This window comes from Mus musculus, chromosome 11 (assembly GCF_000001635.26).
Source record: "Mus musculus strain C57BL/6J chromosome 11, GRCm38.p6 C57BL/6J".
Classification (NCBI taxonomy): domain Eukaryota; kingdom Metazoa; phylum Chordata; class Mammalia; order Rodentia; family Muridae; genus Mus; species Mus musculus.
Genome location: NC_000077.6, coordinates 36,921,137 through 36,947,208, shown reverse-complemented (window position 1 = coordinate 36,947,208; position 26,072 = coordinate 36,921,137). Strand labels below are relative to the sequence as shown.

The window sequence follows — 26,072 nt, the reverse complement described above, 5'->3', positions numbered from 1 at the left end:
CTAAACATTTGTTGCACTCTGCCTAGTTCCTTAAGACATCCAGCTTCCCTAAAATGTCGCTAATTTTGCCTCATTGCACATAAATTTCTAGCACTTATTCAGGAGTACTGCTGACAAACTCAGCTTAATACTCGTGAGTTGAGAAAAAGGAATGTAATTGGGGAAAGATCTCTGAGTGTCTAAAGCAGATATAGAGATGTCTAAACCTAACGTCCATATTCTTTTTGCTAACAAGTGACAAACAGCCTCCCACTTTGCAAAATAAAATAAAAATGTGTACAAATATGCACACACACACACACACATAGCAAGAGCGAGAGAGAACCTTTTTGACACAATCACAAAGCAAGGAAGAACAGATAAATCTGGGAGGTTTCAGCTCTGCTACAGTAATGATATTAACCAGGGGTGAGGGTGGGGACTAGCAGTGAAGCAAATAGAAGGAAATTATAAAATCGACCAATAACCTTCATCTTTTGGACCACCTGTGACCGTTTATTGCTGATGACTCTCTCTCTCTCTCTCTCTCTCTCTCTCTCTCTCTCTCTCTCTCTCTCTCTCTCTCTCTCTCCACCATGGTCTGAGGGACTCATTGATCAGGGTCTAGTTTAAGCACTGGCCTGAACAGGAAGAGTAGCTTCTTGGGTTTGTCCACTCTCTTTCCACACTGTCTTATGCAAGACTCTGACTACATAACAAAATTGAGTTTTTAATAATCAAAAGAATAAAGCATGTGCTGTTATTAAGCTGTTTATCACATTCTAGATACCACACTGGGAAATTTACTATAAGATTGTTTTAATTTTTATGAAATCCCTGTGAAGTAGATACTGTGATTTTTCCATTTTGACTGACTGATAAACCAAGTTACAAGGGTCAGGCATGGTTTAGACAAGGTCCCTGGCTAGTGAGTGGCCATGGTTAGATTGGCATCTACCACGCTTCAGTGTCCACACACTCAAATAGACTAGCATGAATTCCAAAATCATGCTGAAATTAAGGACAAGAAGTTTGGCCTCTGGAGATTGCATCAATATAATAATAATTGAATTGACTATAGCAATACAATATTCCATACCAATATCAGTGTCCTTCACAAAGTTCCTAAAGTCTTACTGTGTGACTCTCAATGGTGTTTCTCAACTTGCTGTCTGAGGGACTCCAGGACACTATATGGTTTATTATCTAAGCAACTATGGCCAAAGCATGCGTGTTCTTGGACTTTGCAACAGGTGTGCACTCTTCCATCATTGCTAAATGTTAAACAGAATTTTCTACTTTTCAGGCAAGAGTTGATAAAGTTTATGAATGGTTGGTTTAGGAGGATTCTGGAGATAAAAGGTCTCTGTGGAGAGAGAAAGGCAGAATGACTTACTTCCATTGCCTCTGGCCCCATGCTGTCTATATTAATATGCATGCAGCTTAGCCTTTTTGTACATAGAGATGTCCTATTCCACTGTCTAAATAGCCAATGAAGAACAGAGGGCTTGAGAACTACAGATCTGGTCCCCAAGTCGTTCCTGACATATTGAGGAGGCAGTGAGTAACAGTAGCCTGGAGAAAAATCATTACCCTGGCTCTTGGTTATATTTTCCGGTTTAATTAAAAGTTGTGTTGGTCCATTCTGTCCAAGCTCTGGTTCTATGGCCCATGCTATTTTGCATGGCAAATGAAATCAGTGAGAACTTGGGAGTGCCTAAGCATTTTTGTCCTTATTTGCTAAGCAGAAGAAGGTTGGTGTTTTCTCAGTGATATTTGGCACACACAGTTCATATGTTAGAGAAGTTCCTTCCTATCTGCTTCTCCATCACATACACAGTTCCACATTATTTTCCCTTTTGTAGTCAGCATCCTGTCACTGAGAGGGGCCGTGGACATTTGGGTTAATGAACAGGTGGTGATGTGGGATACACATCTTTAAGTAAGTTCTCTAATTGACTGGTCACTGGGAAGAAGTGCCCAGCTCTTTTCAGATACAGACCTCCCAAGGAGAAAACACTGATTGGAGTTGGCTGCAGGTTGATTGAAGAGATCAGGGTGGAGCTGAGCAGATGACTCAGTAGGTGAAGCCCTAGCTTTGCAAGCAGGAGGACCTGTGTCGGAATCCCAAGCAGCTGTGGAAAGCTGGACACTGGAACCTTCGTTTATAGTCCCAGGGCTTGGTAGGAGGTAGAGCCAAGAGAACACCAGCTAGACTGGGGTATACAACAGAGAAAAAAACAAGGGGGGACCAACACCCGAGGCTGTTCTCTGACCTGTACACATATGGCACATGTAAAATTGCACTCATACTCACTAATGAATGCACACACACACACACACACACACACACACACCACATACACATCAGGAGAAAATAGTTTGCATGGCATCAGCACCTTACATGGTTATTTTCCTTGACACCTTGCAGCAATTTAACATAGGTTGGATAACCTGGAATCACAACAAATCATTAATATTTCTAAATGGTCACTTATATTTCAGGTTTTTTTTCCTTCCATCCTTCTCTTCCCCTATCTTCTTTTCTTCTTCCTACATTTCTTCCTATTTTGATATTTATTTTCTTGCTAATCTTGCCATACAAAAACCAGCCAACAAAAAAAAAATCTCTCAACGAACAAGAGCAAACTCGATTTGGCTTTGATCGACTTCATAACTAGATCTCCCACTCCAGCAACTGAATGATCATGTCATTGGTGCACATGCAATCAGGAGATGGGGCTTTTTGTTATTGCCCTCCCCCGAATCTATTAAATAAGATAGTAAGAAAATGAATGTATTGTCTAGAGGTGTTTGTAGACTGGTGGTCTAAGTATATATTAAGCTTTTCCCAAAGAAGGTTGGCAGTTTCCCATCTATATTTCCACAGGAGTCAGAAAGTGAAGGCCACACTGCTTGTCATCACAGTCGTTTGTTTGTTTGTTTGCTTGCTTGCTTATCTATCTATTTTTATTTTTATGCTTCTAGGTGGGTGAGTGACAGGTGCCACAACTCCAGCCTCCCCTTTTCTAAAAGTCGCGGAGTTCTGTTTCATCTGGAATAATGGATGTAAAGGACCGGCGACATCGCTCTTTGACCAGGGGACGGTGTGGCAAAGAGTGTCGCTACACCAGCTCCTCTCTGGACAGTGAGGACTGCCGTGTGCCCACTCAGAAGTCCTACAGTTCCAGCGAGACCTTGAAGGCTTATGACCATGACAGCAGAATGCACTATGGAAACCGAGTCACAGACCTGGTGCACCGGGAGTCGGATGAGTTTTCTAGACAAGGTAGGTAGCACTGCCCCACCTGATAGGTTTATTTCCCGCTCTGCCCCGCCCATTAGGGCCCGCCCCCATTCCTGACCTGCCCCATCTATCGAAGTGATGACTGAAGTGCAAGCAACTACACAACTAATTCATAGTTAAAAACAAACTTGTGCCCTATCTAATTCTTGTGGTTGAAAAGTTCCTTTTTTGTAATCGTGGATGCTAGATTGTTTGGCAATATGGAATTTGCTTTCAGAGAACTACTGTAAGTTTCCTAAGATGTAACTCGAAACAGATCCTTGCCTTCATAAAAGGTTTTCCTGAGACAATAGAAATTTTCTGTCTGCTTGATCTGAGGCTTTTACGCTGTTTTTTTTGTTTGTTTGGTTGGTTGGTTTGGTTTGGTTTTGTTGTTGTTGTTTGTTTGTTTTGTTGTTGTTGTTTGTTTGTTTGTTGTTGTTTTTTTTTGCAGTTTACTCCAAACCTCTGAGAACTCGTTTTGACTGTTCAACTAAATTATATTCACTTTAAATAAATCACATACGTACTAAAAGACATTTGAGAACTTCCTGGCAAAACATAGTAAATTATAACTCTCTCTCTCTCTCTCTCTCTCTCTCTCTCTCTCTCTCTCTCTCTCTCACACACACACACACACACACACACACACGATGTGTGCTAACTCTGATTTCTGTGTTCTAATTTCCATGTTTAAGATTGTTAAGTGGGAACATTAACACTTTAACCCAATTCTACCATGTACCTTTCCTATTCTCCAAACCTCACTTTTATTCTAACATCTTGGGGTATTTAGGAAGACCGATCTCTGAGACATAAACAGTTGGCTTTCTCTTTGTGTCCAGTATCCATGCAGAATTCCACCATCACTTGTCTAGGCCTGTGAACTGAGGCTGAGCAGTGCAGAGGTCAGAGTGGAAGTCTCACTTGCTCTGTGCCTTTCTTCTGGATTACCAGCCGAGCATGCACAGGTCACATTAATAGATCAGCAAAACGAAAGTGAATGGGCAAACTGCAGTAGCTGCACTAGGTAGGGTCACACAGCCAGCACCCGGGGGCTTGGCCCTGTCCAGCCAGGTTAGTTCATCATTTGTTTTATAATACTGATGCTTTATTTCTTTTTCTGTGTCCTCAGCAGTAAATACTGGAATGGATTTAATTCCTAAAGAGATACCTAGACAGGAAATTCCATTCCTGGCTTCTTAGTTCCCTTAAATTCTTACATTTTATCTTTATTATTATTATTATTTTATAGAAAACACACATGTATGTAATGAAGTAGCATAGTGCCCGAGATTTATAAAAATGCAAGTCCAATGTTGTCTGAAACATCTTAAATACTTCAATTTTTAACCGAGTTCCTGTTATATTTAACAAAAATATTTTTAAAGAAATCAATAAGCAGTTTAAATTGCTTTTGTTGCCTTTGTAGACATTTATAGGAAACATTTTTTATCTGATCTTTAGTCTTATTTTCTTTGTACTGTCCTCATGAAAATGAAATGTACTGATACTCCCGGAGAAAACAGGGCTGTCTGATTGATCTGTGAGCAACTTTAACATGTGTTGTATTTCATTAAGTTTACACCTGACCCTATGTAGTGGTCAGTGGGAAGTGGAGGGGAAGAAAAGTAAGGAGACCTAGCTTAATTCACGAGCCAACATGGAGGAATTAGGATGCCTGCCATCACACCCAAGGGCATCGCTAAAATAAAGTTGGACATTTGACCAGGCAACATGCATGCAGGGTGGTTGAGAGCTCTCATTTCCTGTCAGAGTTTTTGTTTCATTTTTGTGCTCCAGAGAACAGTTTCGTTTCCTGTAATTCCAGTCTGAAATACATGCTCTTGTTCCTAACCCATATCGAAGGCAGGCTCAGGCTTCTCTCTGCATCATGCACTAAGTTACAGCTTCCAGATTATTGTTGAACCAAGGATTTGCTTGTCACCTTTTCCCCTTATTAATATTTACATCCCATAAAATAAAGTGCTGGAATTTTATTTCCAAAGATGCTTTTCCTCGTCCTATCTCATCATGTGCCCCTCCACCATTGATAATAATGGAGCTAGCTTGGCCGTATCAAGCTCATGGCTTTGCAATTAGCAATTCACACATGCCGTGTGTTGTTATTGAGTCCATATTTGTTTGCGTAATGTGTTTGCATGAATTAAAAAAAAAAACTGTGCAGTCCAAAAGTAGAAATGAGAAGGCATTGGGAAGTATTTGCATATGTAAGTGCAATTCCTTCTGAAGGCATCTATGAATTTATGCATGAAAATATAGTCAGAGGGTGAGTGGATCTACTTTGATGGGTTCTAAAATTGAACTCTGCAGGAAGTAAATAAGCGCATATTTAAGGAGGGGAGTATCTGGAGATGCAATCTGGCTGGCGTGTGGCACATGCAGCCTGAGACTGAACCGCTACAGAGAGGGTTAAAATAAATTTGATACTCAGTAATAACAATAATTTTTTAAATGCCATGCGTTTTACAGTTTATTCTCTTATTCATGAAATCCAAGTGCAGGATCGCTCAGTACTTATTAGCCCAGAGGTACACGAGCGAGGATCTTAGTGGGATCAGGTCCTATGCTCTGCTTATTTAAAACCCAAGACACTGAGCATAAAGCAAACATGCTTCTCACATACAAGCAAGTTTGACAAACACACGGGAAGGACTCTCCAGATGCTCCTGTAGAAAAGAATTGCCGTCCGATAAAAAATGATGTGGGGTCCAGGGTCCTACCTTATCTGGGTTCCCAAGCTGGCCCTGCTGAAGGATCGAACAAGAGAACAGCCAGCTCCTGCTTTGCTCTCAGCACAGATTCCTTCTCTGCCTTTCTCTAATGCTGTCTCTTCTCTAAAGTAGAGACATGTAAATTACCTGCCTGGCTTCCACTGTGGTACATTCTGCTGGTGTGAAGGAGGAAAATTGCTGACCTTAGGTCCTGGAGCTACTGGTGTAATTAGTAATTAGTAAACGACTAATCCGTCACTAAATAGCATTCAAGTGGTCCTGGAGTGAATATTCATGACAAAAACAAGCAGCAGCCTTGACACGCGGTTGCACCAAGCCCCATGACCTCCCAGGAAATAGGTTCTACTTTGAATACGGAGGTCAGCCAGTTCCCAAGCAGTTTTCATGAGCTAGGTGAAGTTAGGGTGCAGAGAGGTGTGATAATGCTGCTGTTCTGCCTGGCTTAGGAGCCTTAGGAGTCAGATCTGCATTCATTCTGCGTCTGCATATCTATGTGACTATGCCGCTTGCCTGCATTCTGTGCTCCACAAGGATGAGTACACTGTGTTAGTTAACACTCAACAGCAACACAATGAAAAGAATTCTACCAACCCTTGAGTGCATTGTGTTAAAGGCCAATCCAAACATTTGGCTTGTGTAAATTCAGTGCTCACAACAATGTTGTACGGTGGCTATTTTTGTGAGCTCATTTTGAAAAAAGAAAATACATATATACACTGAGACATGGAAGAATTAAATGAATTATCTAAGGTCAGGCACATAAGAAGTAGAGACAAGTTTCACATATAGTGAGTCACATTCAAGAGCTATGTTTGAGCAACAAACAAACAAAAGCCAAATTGTTAAGCTTTTAAAAGCTGGTGGGAAAACAGTTTGACATTCTATTTCCAAGTCTTTATGGATATGTGCTTTAAAAATGTTTCTTCTTAATCATATAGGAAGTGACTACTGCCTCAAGCCTCAGCGCTCATGATTTGTAACCCTTTTATGCAATTCTATTCCATATGTGCCACTCTTCCTGGTATTGATCCTTTTTCCAATGCCACTGTACTAAATCAGCCATAGGAAGGTGTCCCTCAAGGGATCTGTGTTGACCTGTCAGCAAAGGTCCCCTGCCAGTCCTTGTAGTTGTCACCTATGGTCCAATGTCTCAACCCAAAATGGTAACCAAGAGAAGATTGGTTACTTAAGCAGAACTGGCTGCTTTTAGTGTCAAGCTGTGTCCAGGAGACCAGAAGATTCTCCCTGTCCTCCACTCCTCATAGAGCCTTGCCTTCTTGTTAGTTGTTCAAGTCTCTTGAGAGGAGGCAAGGTTGAGTTCTTTTGTGTATCTCAAACTGTTTGGACTAGGGTTAAATAAAGAATTAGGGAAAACTGGATTTTTGAAACTTTGATTTCATAAGTTCAGCCAGTTCTAAAAAAGAAAAAGAAGCAATATACACCACTAACATTTTAATGTACTTTGCAAATGTGTAAACACATACATACACATTTTAAGCTAAGTTTATCTGGGCATTTTATAAACTACATTCTCACATCTGATATCTTTAAAATAATTTTCGCAATGAATTTTGCTGTGTGTAATTTGGCATAACATAAATGTAGCCCATGTTAATGAACCAGAAATTCAGGATCCACTGGCAAGCTGGAGAGATTGATCTGTGTTGGTTCAGCTGACATCGCGTAGTCAAGGTACTTAGCATACCTTGGATACACTGGAAACTTGTAAGCATTCCTGTCCACAAATCTCTCCAAGTAGCTTTCTGGAATATCCTAAAATAATAGCTATAAAGGTCCTATTTGGAAAACCCTAGCACTTTAATTTAGTAGTTCAGAACAACTTCTAGGTTTTAATGAGGTTAGAGGCTTTAGTTACTATTTGCAAAACTAAAATATGCCTTCAAGAGATTGCTTTCAACATATTCTGTCACCTCTAGGTAATACTATGCAGCAGAGAATAACATAGCATCTCCCTTTGGTAGTCTTGGCATGTTGCCAGGTCTGAGGGATTCTATGACTAAGTCTCCATGATCTTTCCATATTGCATGATGATGATGATGATGATGATAAGACAAAACTATAATTTTTGTGGGAAAAACAATAAATAAAACTTTAAAAGTCCTGCCTAACAAAAGCTGACAACTTAAAAGAGGCAATATATAATAGATATGTAATTAGATCTATTGTGATAAGATCTATGCAAAGGAAAACTTTGGAGGGTTGAAGAGACACCATGCTGAAAGTATACATCACATGTGGCCTCTGCCAAACATCCATGCATATATTTGAGCATCAACGAAAGGATAGGACATCCAGGGTATAAGGGAGTGATTAGTCAAACCAACAAAACCCCACCAAAACAGATGCAGAGGGCAGCAGTAACTGAGTTTGGTTGTTCTAACGACTTAAGGAAATCAAGGTTACCTGAATGTGTGGAGATGAAAGAGTTGAGGTGGTAGGGGAAATGAACTTTAGAGGTATTTTTAGGATGACTGTGTTTGCTTCTGTTAATAGAGAATGTTCCAGGCAGACAGGATTGCCGGAGGGTAAGTTTAGAGATTTTTCTGTTTAAGTATACAAACCTAAACTGTGTTTGGCCCAAACTGGGATCACAGGGAGGGCTGGCTCTGTTGGGGTTTTGGGGTGTTGAGTAAGTGGAGACATATCTATTGTTCAGGGACTCTGGGGCAAAGGCTGCTCTCTCCACCTGTCAGGAAAATACTGCATTCACGATGCTGCGTTTACTTAGGCCTGGAAAGGTCAATGCTTGCAAATAACCCCAGAAGCAGAAGTGTGTGGATTGCTTGTTCTAATTTCTCTGGAACGGCAGACATGAACCTTCATGTAAAAATAGAATGTTTTAAGTGTTTGGAATACAGTCCTCAATCACATTAGATCCCTGCCTGTGTCAAGACCAAAATCACAGGCAGAATAACTCAGGCAGATCTATGACAAGGAAGGCTACTAGGAAAACGGTATTCGGTATGTTCCATTGTTAAAACCAGACACTATCGTCTACTCTCTGCTATGTGCTAAATAAGCCAAAACTTGAGAGCTCTTGTACGTGTGTGTGTGTGTGTGTGTGTGTGTGTGTGTGTATACCCATGCATGCACGCCCAGTACCATATATTTTATTTCTTCTGGCTTGTAACTTTAATGAAAAAGCTAAACATATGTAGAAGATTAAAACAGGACTTTCTGGTAAGTGCTGGCCTTGGACAAGCAGGTGAGGACTTGAGAAGAGCTGCAGATGTTGCTGGCTATCAATTCTTCCCATTCTCTATATGCTGGTGTTAATCCCCCAGGCTTGAAACAGAAGATGAACTTGCTTGCCGGTTAAGCTGTTTTTTGAGACTGTGACTCTTCGAATTCAAGCTGTTCTTACACCATGCAAGTGATGATGTCTAACAGGCACTTATCTGTACAATTTTTTGATATCCTGGAGAGAAGTTTGAGTCATATAGAGATGTAGGAATTGATAGTTAATAATCTCCTGGGACTTGGTGTGATCACCTTGGCAAAATGTGTCAAAAAATAAGGAGATCCCATGAGGACTCATAAAATCAAAGGAGAGAAGAAGAAAAGAACCTTGAGCAACCTCACGATCTGTCACATGCTGTGTCTGGCTGTGCTTTGTTTCTATTACTTTTATTTCCTGTCTCAATAATTAGAGTAGGCTTGATTTTTATCTCCTAAAACAGAAGTCACAAATGCTATTGACGCAGTTCATATTTGCCTCCAAAATGTATTTTGTTTAACTCACATTGATGTAGAAAGTTGAAAGGCAAAACCCATGGCTCCCAGATATAACACTTGCCTAAACAGTCAAAGCTCTTTAGCCCAGCATCTCTAGTGCTTCAGATATAAAAGTACAGTAGGAGACAGAGACAGAGAGACAGAGAAAGAAAAACAAAGAAATAGAGATAGAACTGATAGAAACAGACAAGGAAAGGGAGAGAGAGGGAGTGAAACTAATCAAATAAATGGTCTTTTCTCTTCTCTTCTCTTCTCTTCTCTTCTCTTCTCTTCTCTTCTCTTCTCTTCTCTTCTCTTCTCTTCTCTTCTCTTCTCTTCTCTTCTCTTCTCTTCCTTGTAGAGTACCAAAATCTCTGTCTATTCCAAACATATTCACACCAAGAGGCTTCAACTGTGGGCTTTCTCTTTGGTGAAATTCTGTGCCTTCCATATTCCTCTAGCCCTTATGCTCTGTCTCTGTGTTATCTCAGAATGACTTAGCTGACATAGGTTTAGCTGCCTGAGACTCTCGATGAATGAAAGCTAAGTAAAATACTCTGAGCTGATCTGCTTTTACATATGGAAAGGGATTTTTTTTTTAATTAATGGCTCATTGCCCCTTCTAATGAGTATACTTCAGAGCACAGAAACAGACACTATTGCCTGTCCATTTGTCCAGCTCTCTGTCCAACCTGGCAAAACTGTATCCTATAGGAAGAGAGGCCAGCATTAATGTTTTCTGTAGCAGGGCTTGGTGCTTATAACTTGAACTACAGTCTCACATCCTTGTGTCAGGATGATTGCAACAGAATACTACCATTCTTCTAGGCTGCTGCCACAGCTTGCGATGGGCATCTATAGGGAGTACCTTTGCTGCATATGTGGAAGACTTCAGAGTCTATATGCTAAGCAGTGAGACACCTTTCTCACTGGAAACTTGAGGAAACATGCACAGTGAGAGAGGGGTAGTGGCCGGGGTCTGTTTCATCACATTTTGCAGGTACCGCACCCCCCCCCCAACAGATGTGTCATCACATTGATAGTATTAGAGGAAACATTACATTTTCAATGTCATGTTTGAGGCTTATAATTTAATTTTCAGCTCTGGCAATCCTAGAAGCATCCCTAGTGATACAGTAGGAGGGGGCTGTTGTGTCCCCCCGAATGAATCCGTGTTCTCGTTCACTCCATGTGCATCTTCATTGGCATGCATGCCTCACAAGCTCAAGCTCTGCTGCCATAGCCATCTCTCCCTCTTCCAAGGGACTCGATATTCCTCCAGCATGAACTGCCTTCCTCCCCACTCAACCTCCAGTCAGGCCTCCGTTAGTCATAAATCTCTGCTGGGAACCACCAGAGCAAATATCGAATGTTCACAGAGATATTAAAAATAACCACAGCACAGACTTATCTAATAATGTTCAACAGCCTTTTATAATATTTGGAATATTTTGCCGAAGTTACTGTGAGCATTATGCTTAATGCATTTTCCCCAAGACAGAAACATCTTTTCAAGAATGAGAAAGAATCAACAGTGAGAGTCAGGTAGGCTGTATTGTGTTCTCAGCTCATCTCTTCTCTCTCTCTCTCTCTCTCTCTCTCTCTCTCTCTCTCTCTCTCTCTCACACACACACACACACACACACACACACTCACTCATTCTCTCTCTCTGTCTCTTTCTGTCTCTGTCTCTCTGTCTCTGTCTCTGTCTCTGTCTCTGTCTCTGTCTCTGTCTCTCTCTCTCTCTCTCTCTGGCCAAAAGACAGAGAATATGAAGCCTCTCTTTGTTCCCTGATTTATGAATAGTCTGCAGTGGGCAATTGCAGTCCCAGTGGGATGCATTTTATTTTAAAAATAGTTCGAAGCACTTTCTTTTAAATTCCCCTACGTCCACAGCCACCTTGACTGTGTAATGCTTGCTTCTCAGGGTGTCCTTGTGAGGTTAAGGTCTGCCCCACACACTGGGAATTAGAGCACTGATTTTATTTGTAGCACTTTGAACCAAAATGTTGAATGTATTTGGAGAGTAATTCTAGAGGGTTAAATTTGTTTCTATGGATCTAGTTGTTGCAGGTAGAACACCTAAAGAAGTGCAGAGGTGTGGAGGCGGCAGGGAGGGGACCTAAATGTTCTAAGAGAAAATTTCAGACAACTGCTGCAGAAATATCCATAGGCCAAACTACTGTCTCTTCAAATGCATTCAGGAGACTCACTACTGACGGTGTTGAAAGGAGCCCTGTTCACCTGGCAGCCTTGAGTTCAAATTCTCCTTAGGTTACAGTGACATTTCATTTAATGCCTGTCCCCTGACATTTGTCAGCTCTACAAAAGCTCTGTACAAGAGCTGACCCAGTTAACCCTTTCTGTTTGGAAAGCCAGAGATTCAGCAATAGGGAGGCCAGAACACATTACCAAGTCATAGGGGAGCACTGAGAGAGGACGGTGGACCTGGCCACACTCCAGGCCGTCTCTGTCTCAGGACTGGTCATGGGGTCTCTACAGTCTCAGAGAGTTTTAAAAGACAAGTGCTTGAGTCCCACCCTAAAACCAATTACACCCCAGCTCTCTACACACAGAGGGTGAAATGGGGAATGAGGTGTTAAAGGTAAACACCTTTAAAACTTATATTGATTTGTGCATATTTAATGCATTTAGTGTGTGTATCTGTGAGAAAGAGAGAGAGACAGAGACAGAGAGACAGGGGAGACAAAGACATAGAGACAGAGAAAGCATTATGTCTAGTATCATTCCTCAGGTACTGCCCAGATTTTTAAATATTTTTTAATGCAGAGTCTCTCACCATATGGAGCTTGGTGCTTAGTCCATGCTGTCTGACTCTCGTCTGACCCCCCATCACTGGAATTAAAGCATGTGGGACCATGACTGGCATATTTACATAGAGCACTGGGGATCAAACTCAGTCCTTATGCGTACAAGTCAAGTACTTTCTACACTGAGCTATCCCTCCAGCTCCTAGGAATATATGTCTATATAAATCAGATTTGAGTGCATCACACTCTGCCTGGAAGTATGCACTTCCCAATCGCTCCCTTCTCCTGGGACTGATGGAGCTTTCAGGGATACAGGCCTCATTCTTAGTAGAGTGACTTGGATTCTCATTCTTCCTTCAGAGAGTCCACCTGTATAGCTTTACTAGACTTTCCTAATTCTTACTGGATTTCAGCTTACGTATACAATTAGCCCAACCATAAGCCCACACTGTAGTGTCTCTGCAAGAGTGGGCCACGCCGAGCCAGCCCAGTGAGCAGTACAAGTTATTCTCTTGCCAGGCTCGGCTCCTCAGCTCTTGAGTCGGAGCAAGCAGGTGGCCTGATTCTTCTCTCTGCTGTGCTTCTCCTCATCTTCCTTGCTGTTAAACATTATAAGTGGAGATTTAATTTGAGCACCTGGCTGGGGATGTAGTTCATAATCAATTAATTATGTTAATTGATCCAACATCCTCAAAGTCAAAGCAGCAATGATGAATCTGGTACCTCCATGGGAAGAAGTACAGGCTAGTTGTGTTCCTATCGAAAAGGGGAGATGTGAAGAAAAGGTGCCACATGTAGTATGGCTCTAGCCCTTTCTCCTGTGAGCATGCATTAAGGAGGAGGATTGTTATGACAGAGGCAAAAATGCTCCCTAATCACAAGGACTAGACAAGATACATAGGATAGATGAAGTAGACCAGGCTTTTGATGGCATGGCATGCTGGAGACTGCTCTCATTTTGGAGCATATATGTCCAGATAGTATGTCTTAGGAAAGGCACATCAGTTTCATGGTAGAATTCTGGTTTAACTCTACTGTGTATTCCAGCTTCTGAAGAACAGAGGAAAGCTGGAAATTGTTCATGAAATCTCTGGATTTTAAGTGTTCCTAGAAGGATCATTTCCAGAGCAAAATAAGCTTCCTGTGCCATTCTGACTTCATCTCTGTCCCTGGTCATTCCTGCTAATGAAGGGCTCACTGTCTTTCTGAGAAGGACAGCGAAGCCAATGTGACAAAGGGAATTCAGGGATTCAACTGCTGGGTGCTTTCTTGGTTTAGGTTAAGAAACTAAAAGGCACACTTGTGGCGGGTGTGATAAGTAGCCTCCCATTCATCCTGCCAGGTGGGCTTCAGGCTCCATGAAAGTCCTAGTTTCTGTCCCATGAGGTCCTCAAGGCAGTAAGCAGCTCTGCGGCTCATCAATTGAATTGGATTTCCCTCTGGTCCTGCTCCTGGTCCTGTCCCTCACTCTGTTCTTTTAAAGATTTCCCAAAGGAATGACTTGTTCCCAGTCCTTTGTGTCAGTCTCTGCTAAGGGTGTCAATCAGGTTAAGACAAGTGGCAACTAACTTGTTTTCAAAGTCACCATGTAGGCCAGGAGAAGGCTCTGTAGGGCAGTGACATTTTGAGGCTGCTGGTATGGATAGAGCCTGTGTTTCAGGACATAGCAGGTTGACTGGGTATAGCCTTGACTTATACCTACAATTTAGTTGATACTAAGTACGACTACACTTTATAAGGGTTCCCATTCATTTCAAATTGTTTTACAGAAGTCATGTGCTTTTTCTGTTTACATTTATGGCTGGTTGGTTGGCTTTTAGGGGAATTTTAATAAGCTTTTCATTTTAGAATAGTTTCAGAGTCACATAAAAGCTGTAGAAACATTATAAAATTGTGTGCTTGGCATTGTAGCTGCTGCTGGTGTCTTCAGTTCATGAGGAATTCTGATGGCACACCTAGAAAGTCTGACATTGCTTTCATTCTCTGAAACCACCATGTCAGATCTCAGAAAGTGCCTGGTAGGAAGCCATATCCACCCTCCTTAAGTTCCCTGCAGGGTACAACAATGTTCCTGCTCCTGTAGCAGCCAGGCACAGTGCTTAGGGATATCTAATCAATGTTTATTATTGAACAGGGGATTCCCTTCACACACCAAAGTCTGAACGGAAGATGTCTATTCCTAAGGCATCCACTGGCCTTCCCCCTGCCCCAACACCCTTTACCCTGTGCCTGTTCTTTTGTTTCTACTAGTATAGTTTAGGAATGATGGTTGGAAGGCAAGGTCTTCCATTTTGAGATGACTTTCCCAGACCCATCGATAATTTTCCCACGTGCTCATTGATAATTCAGTGAGCTTTATGAGCATGGAACCATGAGCACTTTCTAGGATAGTTCTGCGTGTTTCAGTGTGTTTCTGTATGTTTCAGCTACATCCTTAAAGAAAGGCAGTGGGACTTTAATTTCTTTTCATATATTTTACACATTTCCTGGGAAGTTAACTAAAACATAACTAATAATGCACACCATATCAGCCTCAGAGCTCAGAAAACATTTACAAGGTCTTTTCTGATTCTCCAACTACTTCTAACCACCAATAATGGTACTGTGGCTCCTGGGAACTACTTACCTTTTTGTCCACATTAAGATGATCACCAATCATAAAACAGTGTGCTGGATAGTCCAGAAATGGTTAATTTCATTGTGGAGAGCCTGTGAGCCCAATAGCTGCTTAGTGTGTGAGACTAAAAGCCTCAGGAGATTCAGCCGGTGCTAATAGCCTTGACCATTCCTAGAAAGCCACTGCTTTTTCTGTTTGCATTAATTGTCAATATCAGGCAACTGGGCTCAGTTCCCATGTTTTGGAAGAATAACACTAACAGTAGCAGCAACAGAATAGATGCAGTTACCAGCAAGGGGTGAAGGCAGACAGGCAAAAGCAAGTTTTCCATATAGTTTCCTAATATTAGGCTGCCACCACAATGCACACTCTAGGGGAATGGTTATTTCCTTATATTATTTCTTCCAGGAAATCCTCTTGCAGATCCATCAGAGGAATGGAAGCTTAGTAGATTACAAATTCAACCAACCTCACTATCAAGATTGGGTATCGCCTAGAAAAACTTATAAAAACATTTTACTACTAATCATTTCATCAATCACTTTAAGGGATATAGGTATTTTTCATGTATATTATATGTATCAATCTACTACAAACTATTTGAAAAATGGGAAAGAATCAAATAATAGATAGCCACAGCTAAGGGAATACGCAGGAGGGAAATGTACTCTCCTCTCGGGTTAAAGACAAATACATTTAATTGTAAGGAAGTCATTGCTTCTCTTTGGAGAAAAGGCAGCATTGCACACGAGAGCCTGCATGGAGCCATGAATGGACAAGGAGTATATTTGGACAGTGGGATAATACCCAGCTGTATAAAGAAGGAAAGCTTCATGCAACATGAATTGAGACTAGAAAGCTTTTGTTACAGGAAACATTCCAGAGCTAAAATATCACATAACTAGTATTCTTGACCATGTTCAGATGCTTAGAAAAATCAGTCAAATTTATAAAAAAGAAGAGAGCAGATGGGTAGAGACTAGGGATGAGAGAAGAAAAGGAGGGAAGAGGGGTACAAAGAACCCAAGAGAAACTTCAAAAACGGGCATATGTGTTTCAGGAGAGGGGAGGGAGAACAAGATTGATGGGAGTGAGGAATGTGTGATACAGGCTTGAGGATGTAAACAACTGGTAAGAACTCACCTTGAGACTCAGACGCTTATGGATATGGAGAGATGGCTCAGTAGTTGGTTAAGAGGGCTTGCTGCTCTTCCCAGAAGGCCCGGGTTCAAAATCTGGCACCCACATTAGATGACTCACAAATACCTATAACTCTAGCTAGAAGGGACCTGATGCTCCTTTCTGCCCTCAATAGGCACCCCCAACACATACCCATGCATACACACACAAACACAAATAAGAGAGAGACAGAGAGGAGGAGGAGGGGGAGGAGGGAGAGGAGGAGGAAAAGGAAGAGGAGGAGAGGAAAACTAAGATCTTTAAGGTAGCTACCATCCACATCACTTATCAGGCCACGTTTTTCAGATGAGTTCCTTCTAGAGATTTCTGTCTTCATCACAATGGGTCTAGCCTATGTTACAGCTTACCAGCTTAAGCCATGCTTACCAGTTCTCATCTGACATAGAGAGCTGTGAACATAATGTTAATGGGTTGAATTTTCTGTGTGGTTAGCGTACGTGTCTCTGTACTCTATGAAGTAGGTAGAGGAAAATTGCCTCTTTGCTCAAGGACAGCCAAGGTTGAGTTTTGATGGAGGCCAGATGATTTGTATGTAAGGTGTACAAAAAAGAATTACACCTGAGAAATCTGACTTTAGCGGCAGCTGCAAATTGTTTGTTGACCGACTATGTAACACCCATATTTCCCTCAACAGTTGCCTCAGGGAAGAAATCCAATCCATATGTTGAGATGGTGTAGGCAGGCAGGCTGCTGGAGAGCAGAGTATCATTACAGCCATTAGGACGATGCAGAGGGTTATTTTGGCTCTCCGATCTGTGCAGCCAGATGGAAATCGGAGTTCAAGCTTAGTGTCGTCAGACAGCAGAGGCTTCGGGCAAAGGGGAAGGCATGGGTGAGTGATTTTTGACTGTTTATCTCTAATGTGTGTGGCCAGTGTCACTCCCAGCCCTGATGGCTGTGATTTATTCTATTATACTGTCAGTATTAAACACCTTAGCTGGAGAAAAATAAAGGGTGGGATCCAAGTGCAGTGTCATTGATGTGACAGATGCTCTTTCTCTGGGTACCAGAGATGATGAGGGCCTGGAAACTCAGAAATGCCATGTCCTTGGAACATTAGATCCAGGCAGGTCCTTAGGGACCAGTGAACATGCACCATGAATTTGAAAGATGAAGAAAAGACATCTCTGGGAGATTGTGGGGTGACTAGAGGTATGCATGCTCCCGGGTTTAGAGGTAAAGCCGTCGTTGCTGCTGGTTTCTAGTTTGATGTACTTTCCTCTCCATTACCTGCTGGTTAAGTTCATTGCAGCTTCTAAGTTCACACAGTTGACCTTGACATCAAATAAAGAAACTGCTTATATCCTAACAATGGTAAAGAGACATCGGAGGCACCAGGTAAAACGTCTTTCCTTTGCTTGTCTATGCCCATGCAAGTGCTATTATATCATGGTACTGTAGGCATTAGCCTCTCCCTTCTCCCTCTCCTTCCTCCCTCTCCCTCTCCTTCCTCCCTCTCCCTCTCCCTCTCCCTCTCCCTCTCCCTCTCCCTCTCCCTCTCCCTCTCCCTCTCTCTCTCTACTCCTATTTTTGGCCAGCTCTTTCTCTTTCTCTGAACAAAAGGAGACCCTTCTTGCTTCCTGATGGGCAGGCCATCTTTTGCCTGTTGTTACTGCCAGCTCCTATGTCCTCATCAACCTTCCTATAGACCTGTCCACCTGCCTTTGCCTTTCTCCTAGTGTTTCCTCTGTGAACAGAGAGCAGAGGCCAAAGAGGTTGGGGTTTACCATATAGAAAAATCTGACTGGTTTCTCTAACCCTGCTGCTCTAGCTCAGGGATTACCCTGCACAGATTCTAGCAATTCAAGAATTCAAAAACATTACATTCCTTCCTACCAGTAGAGTAGCTTGCAATTTGAACCAGAAAGAACTACTCCAAGCAGAACCAATTAACCATTTGAGTTTAAGAAATTCTTTCTGGACCAAAGTCTTCCTCTTCTACTGAATATTACCTATAAAAGTGTTTAAAAATGCTCACTTTTATTTTATGTGTATGAGTGTTTTGCCTGTATGCATATATATTCACCACATGTGTGTCTGGTGCCTGCAGAAGCCAGAAGAGTGTTTAGGATATCCTGGAGCTAGAGTTAGATGTGGTTGTCAACTGCCCAGTATGCATGATTGGGAACCAAATCTGGGTCCTTTATAAGAAGAATAAGTACTCTGAACCACTGAGCCCACTCTCTTTAATGACAAACATCCTTACAAAGAGTGACTATCACTTCAAATGTCTACCATGAACAAAATACCTAAATAATTTTATATACCCTATAAATGTATTTGAAAGTTGCTATCCCTAAAACATACTAGTGTATAGTCATTCAACCCTGAGGGGGAGTTTAGGCTAGGAGACTGACCCCATCCATCCCAAAATATTACACATTTAAGATGTCAAAAATCAAACAAACAAAACATGCTGTTTTCTTCTGTCAGCACTGCCTGCCAGACTGTTGTGCAAACACTAGGCAGCATGATACATCTCTTTCCATTTCTAAATTCTGCTTAGTGTATGGCAGGAAACCCATATAGCTTATAGCCAGAGCTCATACAGACCTTCCTGTAAATGTAGTCCTAGGCTGTGTCTGATATATAGCTTCTATGAGATGAAGTCTAGGGTTTGTAGGGATAGCTTTTCAGTCACAAAAACATTGCTTTCACCCAGAACCTGAGCTTGGTTCCCAGCATCCAAGTGGCAGCTCACAACTGCCTGAAACTCCTGTTCCAGGGGATCCAATGCCATCTGCCATCTTCTGGTATCTGTGGTTTATCTACATGTATATGCTAACAAAACCAGAAACAATAGCAAAACAAAAGAAAAACTCAAACAGATACACACACACACACAGAGAGAGAGAGAGAGAGAGAGAGAGAGAGAAATCTTAAGAAAAGGAAGAGACAACATGATTATGATTAAAAGGCTGATTACAAGATGTCCCTGTCTAAACTAGGCAAATAAAGAAAAAGTTCCCCTTCAAGACACTGTAAGGGCAATCGCTGTAGAGAAAAGGTTGGGCTGTAGGAAGCCTTTCCTACCCACTCAAAGTGCAGTCCCATCAAAGATGTAGCTATTCAATAGTATCATCATTAGAACTGCCTCAAGTTCTGAATTACTTAGAATTAGATACTTATCTATTTTTGAAACAAACTCTGAGAATGCTCCTTGTTTCCCCTAATAAGCTCATGCATGTTGCTGTGTGGAGGTAATCCTACTTTGGAGGGAAAAATCCCATGGAGAAGTAAATAAAAGGGCGAAGACCCTTCTAATCCCAGCGGTTCAACCCCAGAACTAAGGTGTCTCTTCCAAAGCACAAACCAGGCTGGCTCCCTGAGTGAAATGAATGTCTGTAAAAGGCTCAAAAACCCAACCTGCTAGTCATGTTTGTCTTGTCCCCTTGGGGCTTTGGAAAGGATTCTGAGCCTCAGATCTGAGCTGGTAACAGTAAGCCATGGGTGATCAGTCAGTCAACAAATGGTTCACTCGAGACCACCTTTGTCTGTGATATTGCTCCAGAGCTGGGAATGCAGACAGACATGAGACAGGCTCGGTTAGAGCTCCTAGGAAACCCAGAAGTAGCTACTGAGCTGGAAAGAACCTCGCCATACCCAGATTGCCTAGCAACTAACTCCACCTCCATGGGAGACAGAAGCATGGCCTTATGGGAGCGGAAGTTGAGGCTTCAGAGACAAGCTCACAGAGCTGCAAGTCAGAGTTGCATTTGGTGAAGGTTGCCTGAGACCCATTTAGTCTCTCTCTAGTGTGAACTCGATGACTAAAATAGACAGAGAAAATAGCATCCTGATATTTAAATATATGATTACCCTTTCTTTATAAGTACTTAGCGGGAAGTGTCTTAGTATGAATACTAAAGCGCATATCTGTGAATGTAGACCATATTGGAAACAGATTTACTGTCCCAAAGTGTAATGCTTAGTCAGCCATCTGATGAGATTTGAGCACTGAGCAGTTTGAGAGGGATGCATAGAGCTGTTTTATTACAAGATGCTGTTATGAGTTATAGCAGCTTTCCTTATGCTATACGGCTGTCGCCAAACAAGTTACATGAATATAAGCAGTTTTATTTGCAATTTTTTGCTTACATTTTCTTAGTGTATTCAGATGATGGCTTCTCACAGCCCAGCTCCTGTTCCTGTGGCAGTCCTGGTAAATTGCTTTATTTTGAGGCTAAGGAGCCTTTAAAAATATTTGCCTCTCCGTAACACACACATGCACGCACACACAAGCGTGTGCGTGCATACACACACACACACACACACACACACACACACACCTTAAAAGTATGCAGTGTTCCTGTTTACTGATGCGATCACCTGGAACTTCCATCCTTAAAGGGAAGGAAAAGAAGCAGAAAGTCATATTTTCAATTTCAAGGAAAATAATATGCTTATATCAGAAAAAAAGCATAAATTACCATCTTATTTCAAGCAACTGAAGTGACTCTGGAGTTGGAGGTTTTTATTTTCAGGGGAAAGGGGAGTTTCAAATTTCAGTTGATCAGAATTGAACCTGAAACAACTACCATAAGAAAAAAAATATAGTAATTTCATATGAAAGATGTACCAGGCTTGGTGGTTACATAGAAATTATAGGCTGGAAAATTAGTGTTGTTGTTTCCTCTTGAATGTGTGAAAGCGAATCGGAGAAATTGATGACGTTAATAAAAATGATAATAACAGTAAATTAGTTTATACCAAATGTAAATAATTAAGCTGAGACCTGAATGAACCCCAAACAACTAGGGACTTAGTTTAAAACCAGTTTATTCTTATTTTATTAAGCATCCGTTAAATGAAATTAATTGTGCTATTCACAATTACAACAAATATTTAACATACAATGTTCAGTACTCAGAGTCTTTCTTCATCTCAGTGTTTACTTTGGGAGAATTGTGTGCTCATTAATGCTCACTAAGGCTCAGGGGTTAGGGACATAGACCTTCTGAACAGCACTGTATAACCTGGAACCAATGATGAAGGTGTTGCAAAGGATGCTGGGTGACTTTCAGAGGATGTGTTTTATCTTTAAAGAGTCATTTGAATTGCATATGCTGTTTTATAGTTATAAAAACAATTCATAATTATTGTAAAGAGTTGAAAATAAATCTATAATGAAGAAAATTAAGATAACCTATTGTATTATCTTCCAACAATAATTGCAATTAACATATTGGTATATATATTTTCAAGCCTTTAGCTGCTGTGTGTATGTAAAACATAGTTTAAAATTTGGAGTTATTTTAATTATTTATTTGATAGTCTGTATTTTGTAGCTATGGTCATCAACGAATTTTTGTTTTCTGAAAATATCCTTCTGAAATATGATTTCTTTAACAATTATGTAAAAATTTCATATAGATTTATTACACCTTCTACTGAATCATTTCTTTGAAATGCTTGTTGATTCTTCTACATGTTGTTATCAGACTTCAAGGAGTATAATCCCATACTGATCTGTATTCAATGTTACTCATTTATCTCAATGAATTAGTTTAATTTTAAAACCACTGATACAGAGATAAAAATAGAAGAACAAATAGCATGTTCTTGAAATGGGTCTATGTGTCAGGCTTGAATTTAGAATCAGGTGTGTACCCCAAAACAATAAAAACTTCTCATAGATCATTTCTTAAATTCATCACAAGAATATGTAATAATCTCTTCAAATCACATTCTAAATTGTGTTATTTTTGACATAGTGAGAATTTATTAAACAAGCATAAAATTGAGCAAAACATAAGGATCACTGTATGGTATTTGTCTATAGCTCTGTTATGAATTGAGATATATTGAAATATATCTAAAATGTTTTTAGGGTAATTAAACCTCATAATTAACTCAATCCTAAATATGGGAATGTTGCATGCATGTAGTTAATTTTTCCCCTTAACTATGAACATACATTACTGGATATGTGCAGAATTGCACACACACACACACACACACACACACACACACACACACACACACATATATATATATATATAGGCTATATAAATCACATGTAACATTACACATTAAATAAAATAATAAAAATATTACCCAGGAAAAATATAAAGATTACACTATAAATGCCATATTATTAGAAAACTTTATGATTATTCTCTAGCGATCTGACTGTATGATTGATTGCGATACGTTTTGATCAAGTGCCTGTTAGACACAGTGATTCCTTTTTGTAATCTCAACACTTCCTAGACTCAGGTAGAATGATTATTATGAGGCCAGTGTGGATTCTATTGCAAGGCTTTATCTCAAGATAAATGCATAATAAAAATAAGGAAAATAAATAAATGTATGCATAAGTACTAATGATAGTGAGAATATAGAACTTACAGCTATATGCTTTGTGTGTGTGTGTGTGTGTGTGTGTGTGTGTGTGTGTGTGTGTGTGTGTGTACTGTATTCCTTCTGGTTTACCGATTAGACTATGGGACAAGGCACACAGATGCCCCAGAACAGATAAAATGGAGTCAAGAGATAACAAGCTTTGCTGGAGCTTTCTGTCTCATTTTGTGTTTGTCTTTGGGAAACTTTCCACCTATAGCACAAATCATCCCTAGAGAGGTCAGTGTTTTGATATGAGAAAGGAACAAAAAAATGAAATGATGTCTGATTCCCATGGGAGAAATAGGTCTTATGTGAAAATTAATCTCAGTGTGTTACAACATTTGCTACATAAACCAGGGGGGGGGGGAGCATAATACCCCAAACAAAACCTTGTGAAAGATGCTTTTTCCTTCTGAAGTTATCTTTTAGAATTGTTCTTTTATCTTTGTGTAGCACTGCCCATTTGATGATGTGTGAACCATATTGTTTCCTATGGGTTCCTAGGAGTAGTTATACCACCTGCTGCCAGACAGAACAGTGGCTAGAACCAGCAGACTTTGCCTTCATGGAACCCTAACCCTTACTTGCTCTTTCTGGAAATATATATCTCAATTTGAGTGTTCCTTCTGATATATATTATTTTTTGAGCTTCTCTCTCTTTCTCTCTCTCTCTCTCTCTCTCTCTCTCTCTCTCTCTCTCTCTCTCTGTCTGTGTGTGTATATACACGTGCACACACATGGTATATGTGTGTTAGAGCATGGACACATGCGTGTGCAAATGTGTGCAGGCCAGAGGTTGTTGTTTAGCATCAGATGCCTTCTTCAGTCATTCTCTACCGTATTTTTGAGAAGTGTCTCAGCAAACCAGAGCTTCCCAATTGGGCTAGACAAGCTGGCGAGGGGTGGGTCTGTCTCTGTCCTGCTATCCCATTAGTGTTGGGGTTGCAGGCATATGTGGTTACATTTATTTCAGTTTCAGGGATTCAAACTTGATACCTCAGGTTCATGCATCAAGCATCTTACCAATTAAGTATTCTTCCAGACCACTCTTTTGATATAAACTGTAGACATTTCCCATGTAGGAGAAGTAGAGACTAATGGTAGACCAACAGCTTCTTAGTCTAAGTACTTAAAATTCAGGCACTAACTTAGGCTATGGTCTTGACAGCAACGTACCTCCCCTCCTTATGCCTCAGTTGTCTTCCCCCAACTGAGCAAAGAGGAGAGCAAAGAATCTTCAAAGGCCTCATGAGATTATTCTGTGTCTCTGCACAGCCAACCTCAGCTCTTTGACTTTTATAGCTTATCTGTGTATATATTGGTGCATCTTTACATCTCATAATCAATATCAGAGATTTATTTAATAACAGCAGCTATATTTAAACAGCCAAATATAAGTGACTTCCATATGAAGCTATTAACCTATGGGTTTGCCCCAAAGAAGGATTCTTTCTAGGATACCTGCTTACTGCCACCAAGTATTACTGATACAAGTTGAGGAGGTTTCATCTAAGGAATGACTGACGGATCTGCACAGTGTCACCAGACTGTGACAAACAGTGTGGGAATGAGATAGGGCAGTTGGATAAATGTTCAGGTGGATATTAATTATAACTCCATGGGCTCAAAAATCTCTTTCTTTAGGTTTTTACTTCTTGTGCTCTGGAGGAATTAAATGTTTGTTCTCCTATTATGCTTATCAGTAAATTCTTAATTTGTGAAAAGAAAAAAAAAATCCAGGGCAAGTACTTCCATTATCACCATCATCTGCTCGAAGCCTGAATTTCATTAAGTAGATTGTTAATAAAATGAGGGATGATACATCACAACTGCAATGCTGTGTCTCCCAAAGTTAATGAAGAGTTATAATTTTCTAGACGACAAATTAAAAGGCTGTTAAAATAGTTGGTGAGACTGTCAACGGATTTAGCAACATTCCAATTAAAATAGGGCATTAAAGAGAATTAAAATCCTGAATTTAGAGAAATGAGAAAATATATTTAATATGTGATTTAATATAGTTAGGATTCCTGGAATCTTCATGTAGGAGAGATAGATACCATCTTAAAAATACTATGACACATTAAAGGGTAGGAGATCACTGGCTCACACACATTACAAACTTGGTCAGTAATTTGCTTCTCTAAAACTTTGAAATTATATATTTTAATTGTAATAGAGTAATTATTATATTATATTAACACTATATATGTACATATATATAATATAACATGTGTGACATCATTTTATATTGATACTCTATACAGTTATAGACCACACTCATTCACAGCAAGTCTTTTTTCATTTTATAATATCTGTCATTCATATGAATATATTTCATATAAAAGTGTCACCTCTGCATGTTCTTTCAGTTATTCTTCAGTCTTACATATGACAAGTATTTATCTTTTAATCCCTGAAGACTATTTAGTCAACCAATGACTTAACTTTTACATCACCTTTCCTGTAATATTGAATAATTAGTTCCCTTACATTTTTATTCTAATAAATAAGATCCAGTAAAATAATTCTATATACATGAAGAGTTAGTTCACAGAAATAGGATTAATGGATCAAAGGGGATTAGAGGTGCTGTGGCTCCTTAAACAGTATCAACCTGCTTACCGAATGACTTTTATCATTTTACATTATCACCAGCAAGTTAATGACAGTTGTAATTCAACTACACATGGACAGCATTAAGTAGAATCATTATTTTTATAATCTTTGGAAAATAAATAGGCAATATAGTAGCATATGGCTGTTAACTTTTTTGTAATCCACCTGCCCTAAGACTTTCACAGATAATTAGATAACATGTCCATTTTTTCTCTATTAATTTGGCTTTCTGCATTTTATTCTTTGACATGTAGCAATAGGCAAGGTGACCCACACGTGATGCTGTAATTTCCCTTTATCATTTGTTGTTGTTGTTGTTGTTTTCTTAGATAGTCACAGAACTGAGAACAAATTTAACTCAAACAAAAGGACCCAAGGACTCAATATACTTCTATTGCCAGAAATAATATTTAATTAGGGAAGACAAAATATTTACAGAAAGAAGTGTGTTATGGCTAACCACAGGCCTAATAAGTATTTTCATTTTCCAGATTTTTCTAAACATAAAGATTGACTCTACCTATGCCAATTATAGAAGCTACAATTTTTTTTTCATATTCACAGGACCAAGGGCCTCTTCTCCCATCGATGACCAACTAGGCCATTCTCTGCTGGCTTAGCTAATCATTTGTGCACTGGCAGCCCTTATCAGTGAAGTTAGTTTTAAGGTATTCGAGAGTATGTTAAATTCACAACCACGTCTGCATACAGTAAATTTCTAAACCACAAACTTACGACGAGAAGCACTTTCAGCATTGTCAAGG

General features: G+C 40.2%; 1 protein-coding gene across 15 annotated transcripts in view; it reads left to right on the top strand.

Moving 5' to 3' along the window:
- Tenm2 (teneurin transmembrane protein 2) overlaps positions 1-26,072 on the top strand; it is a 1,230,398-nt gene that overhangs the window by 289,845 nt on the left and 914,481 nt on the right. For all 15 annotated transcript variants that reach the window (XM_030245994.1, XM_006533290.3, XM_006533295.4 and 12 more), the window contains one exon: positions 2,968-3,268. In XM_030245994.1, the coding sequence (XP_030101854.1) occupies positions 3,043-3,268 (226 nt within the window). In that variant the 5' untranslated portion in view covers positions 2,968-3,042. Of the gene's footprint in view, positions 1-2,967; positions 3,269-26,072 lie in introns of those variants that run through there.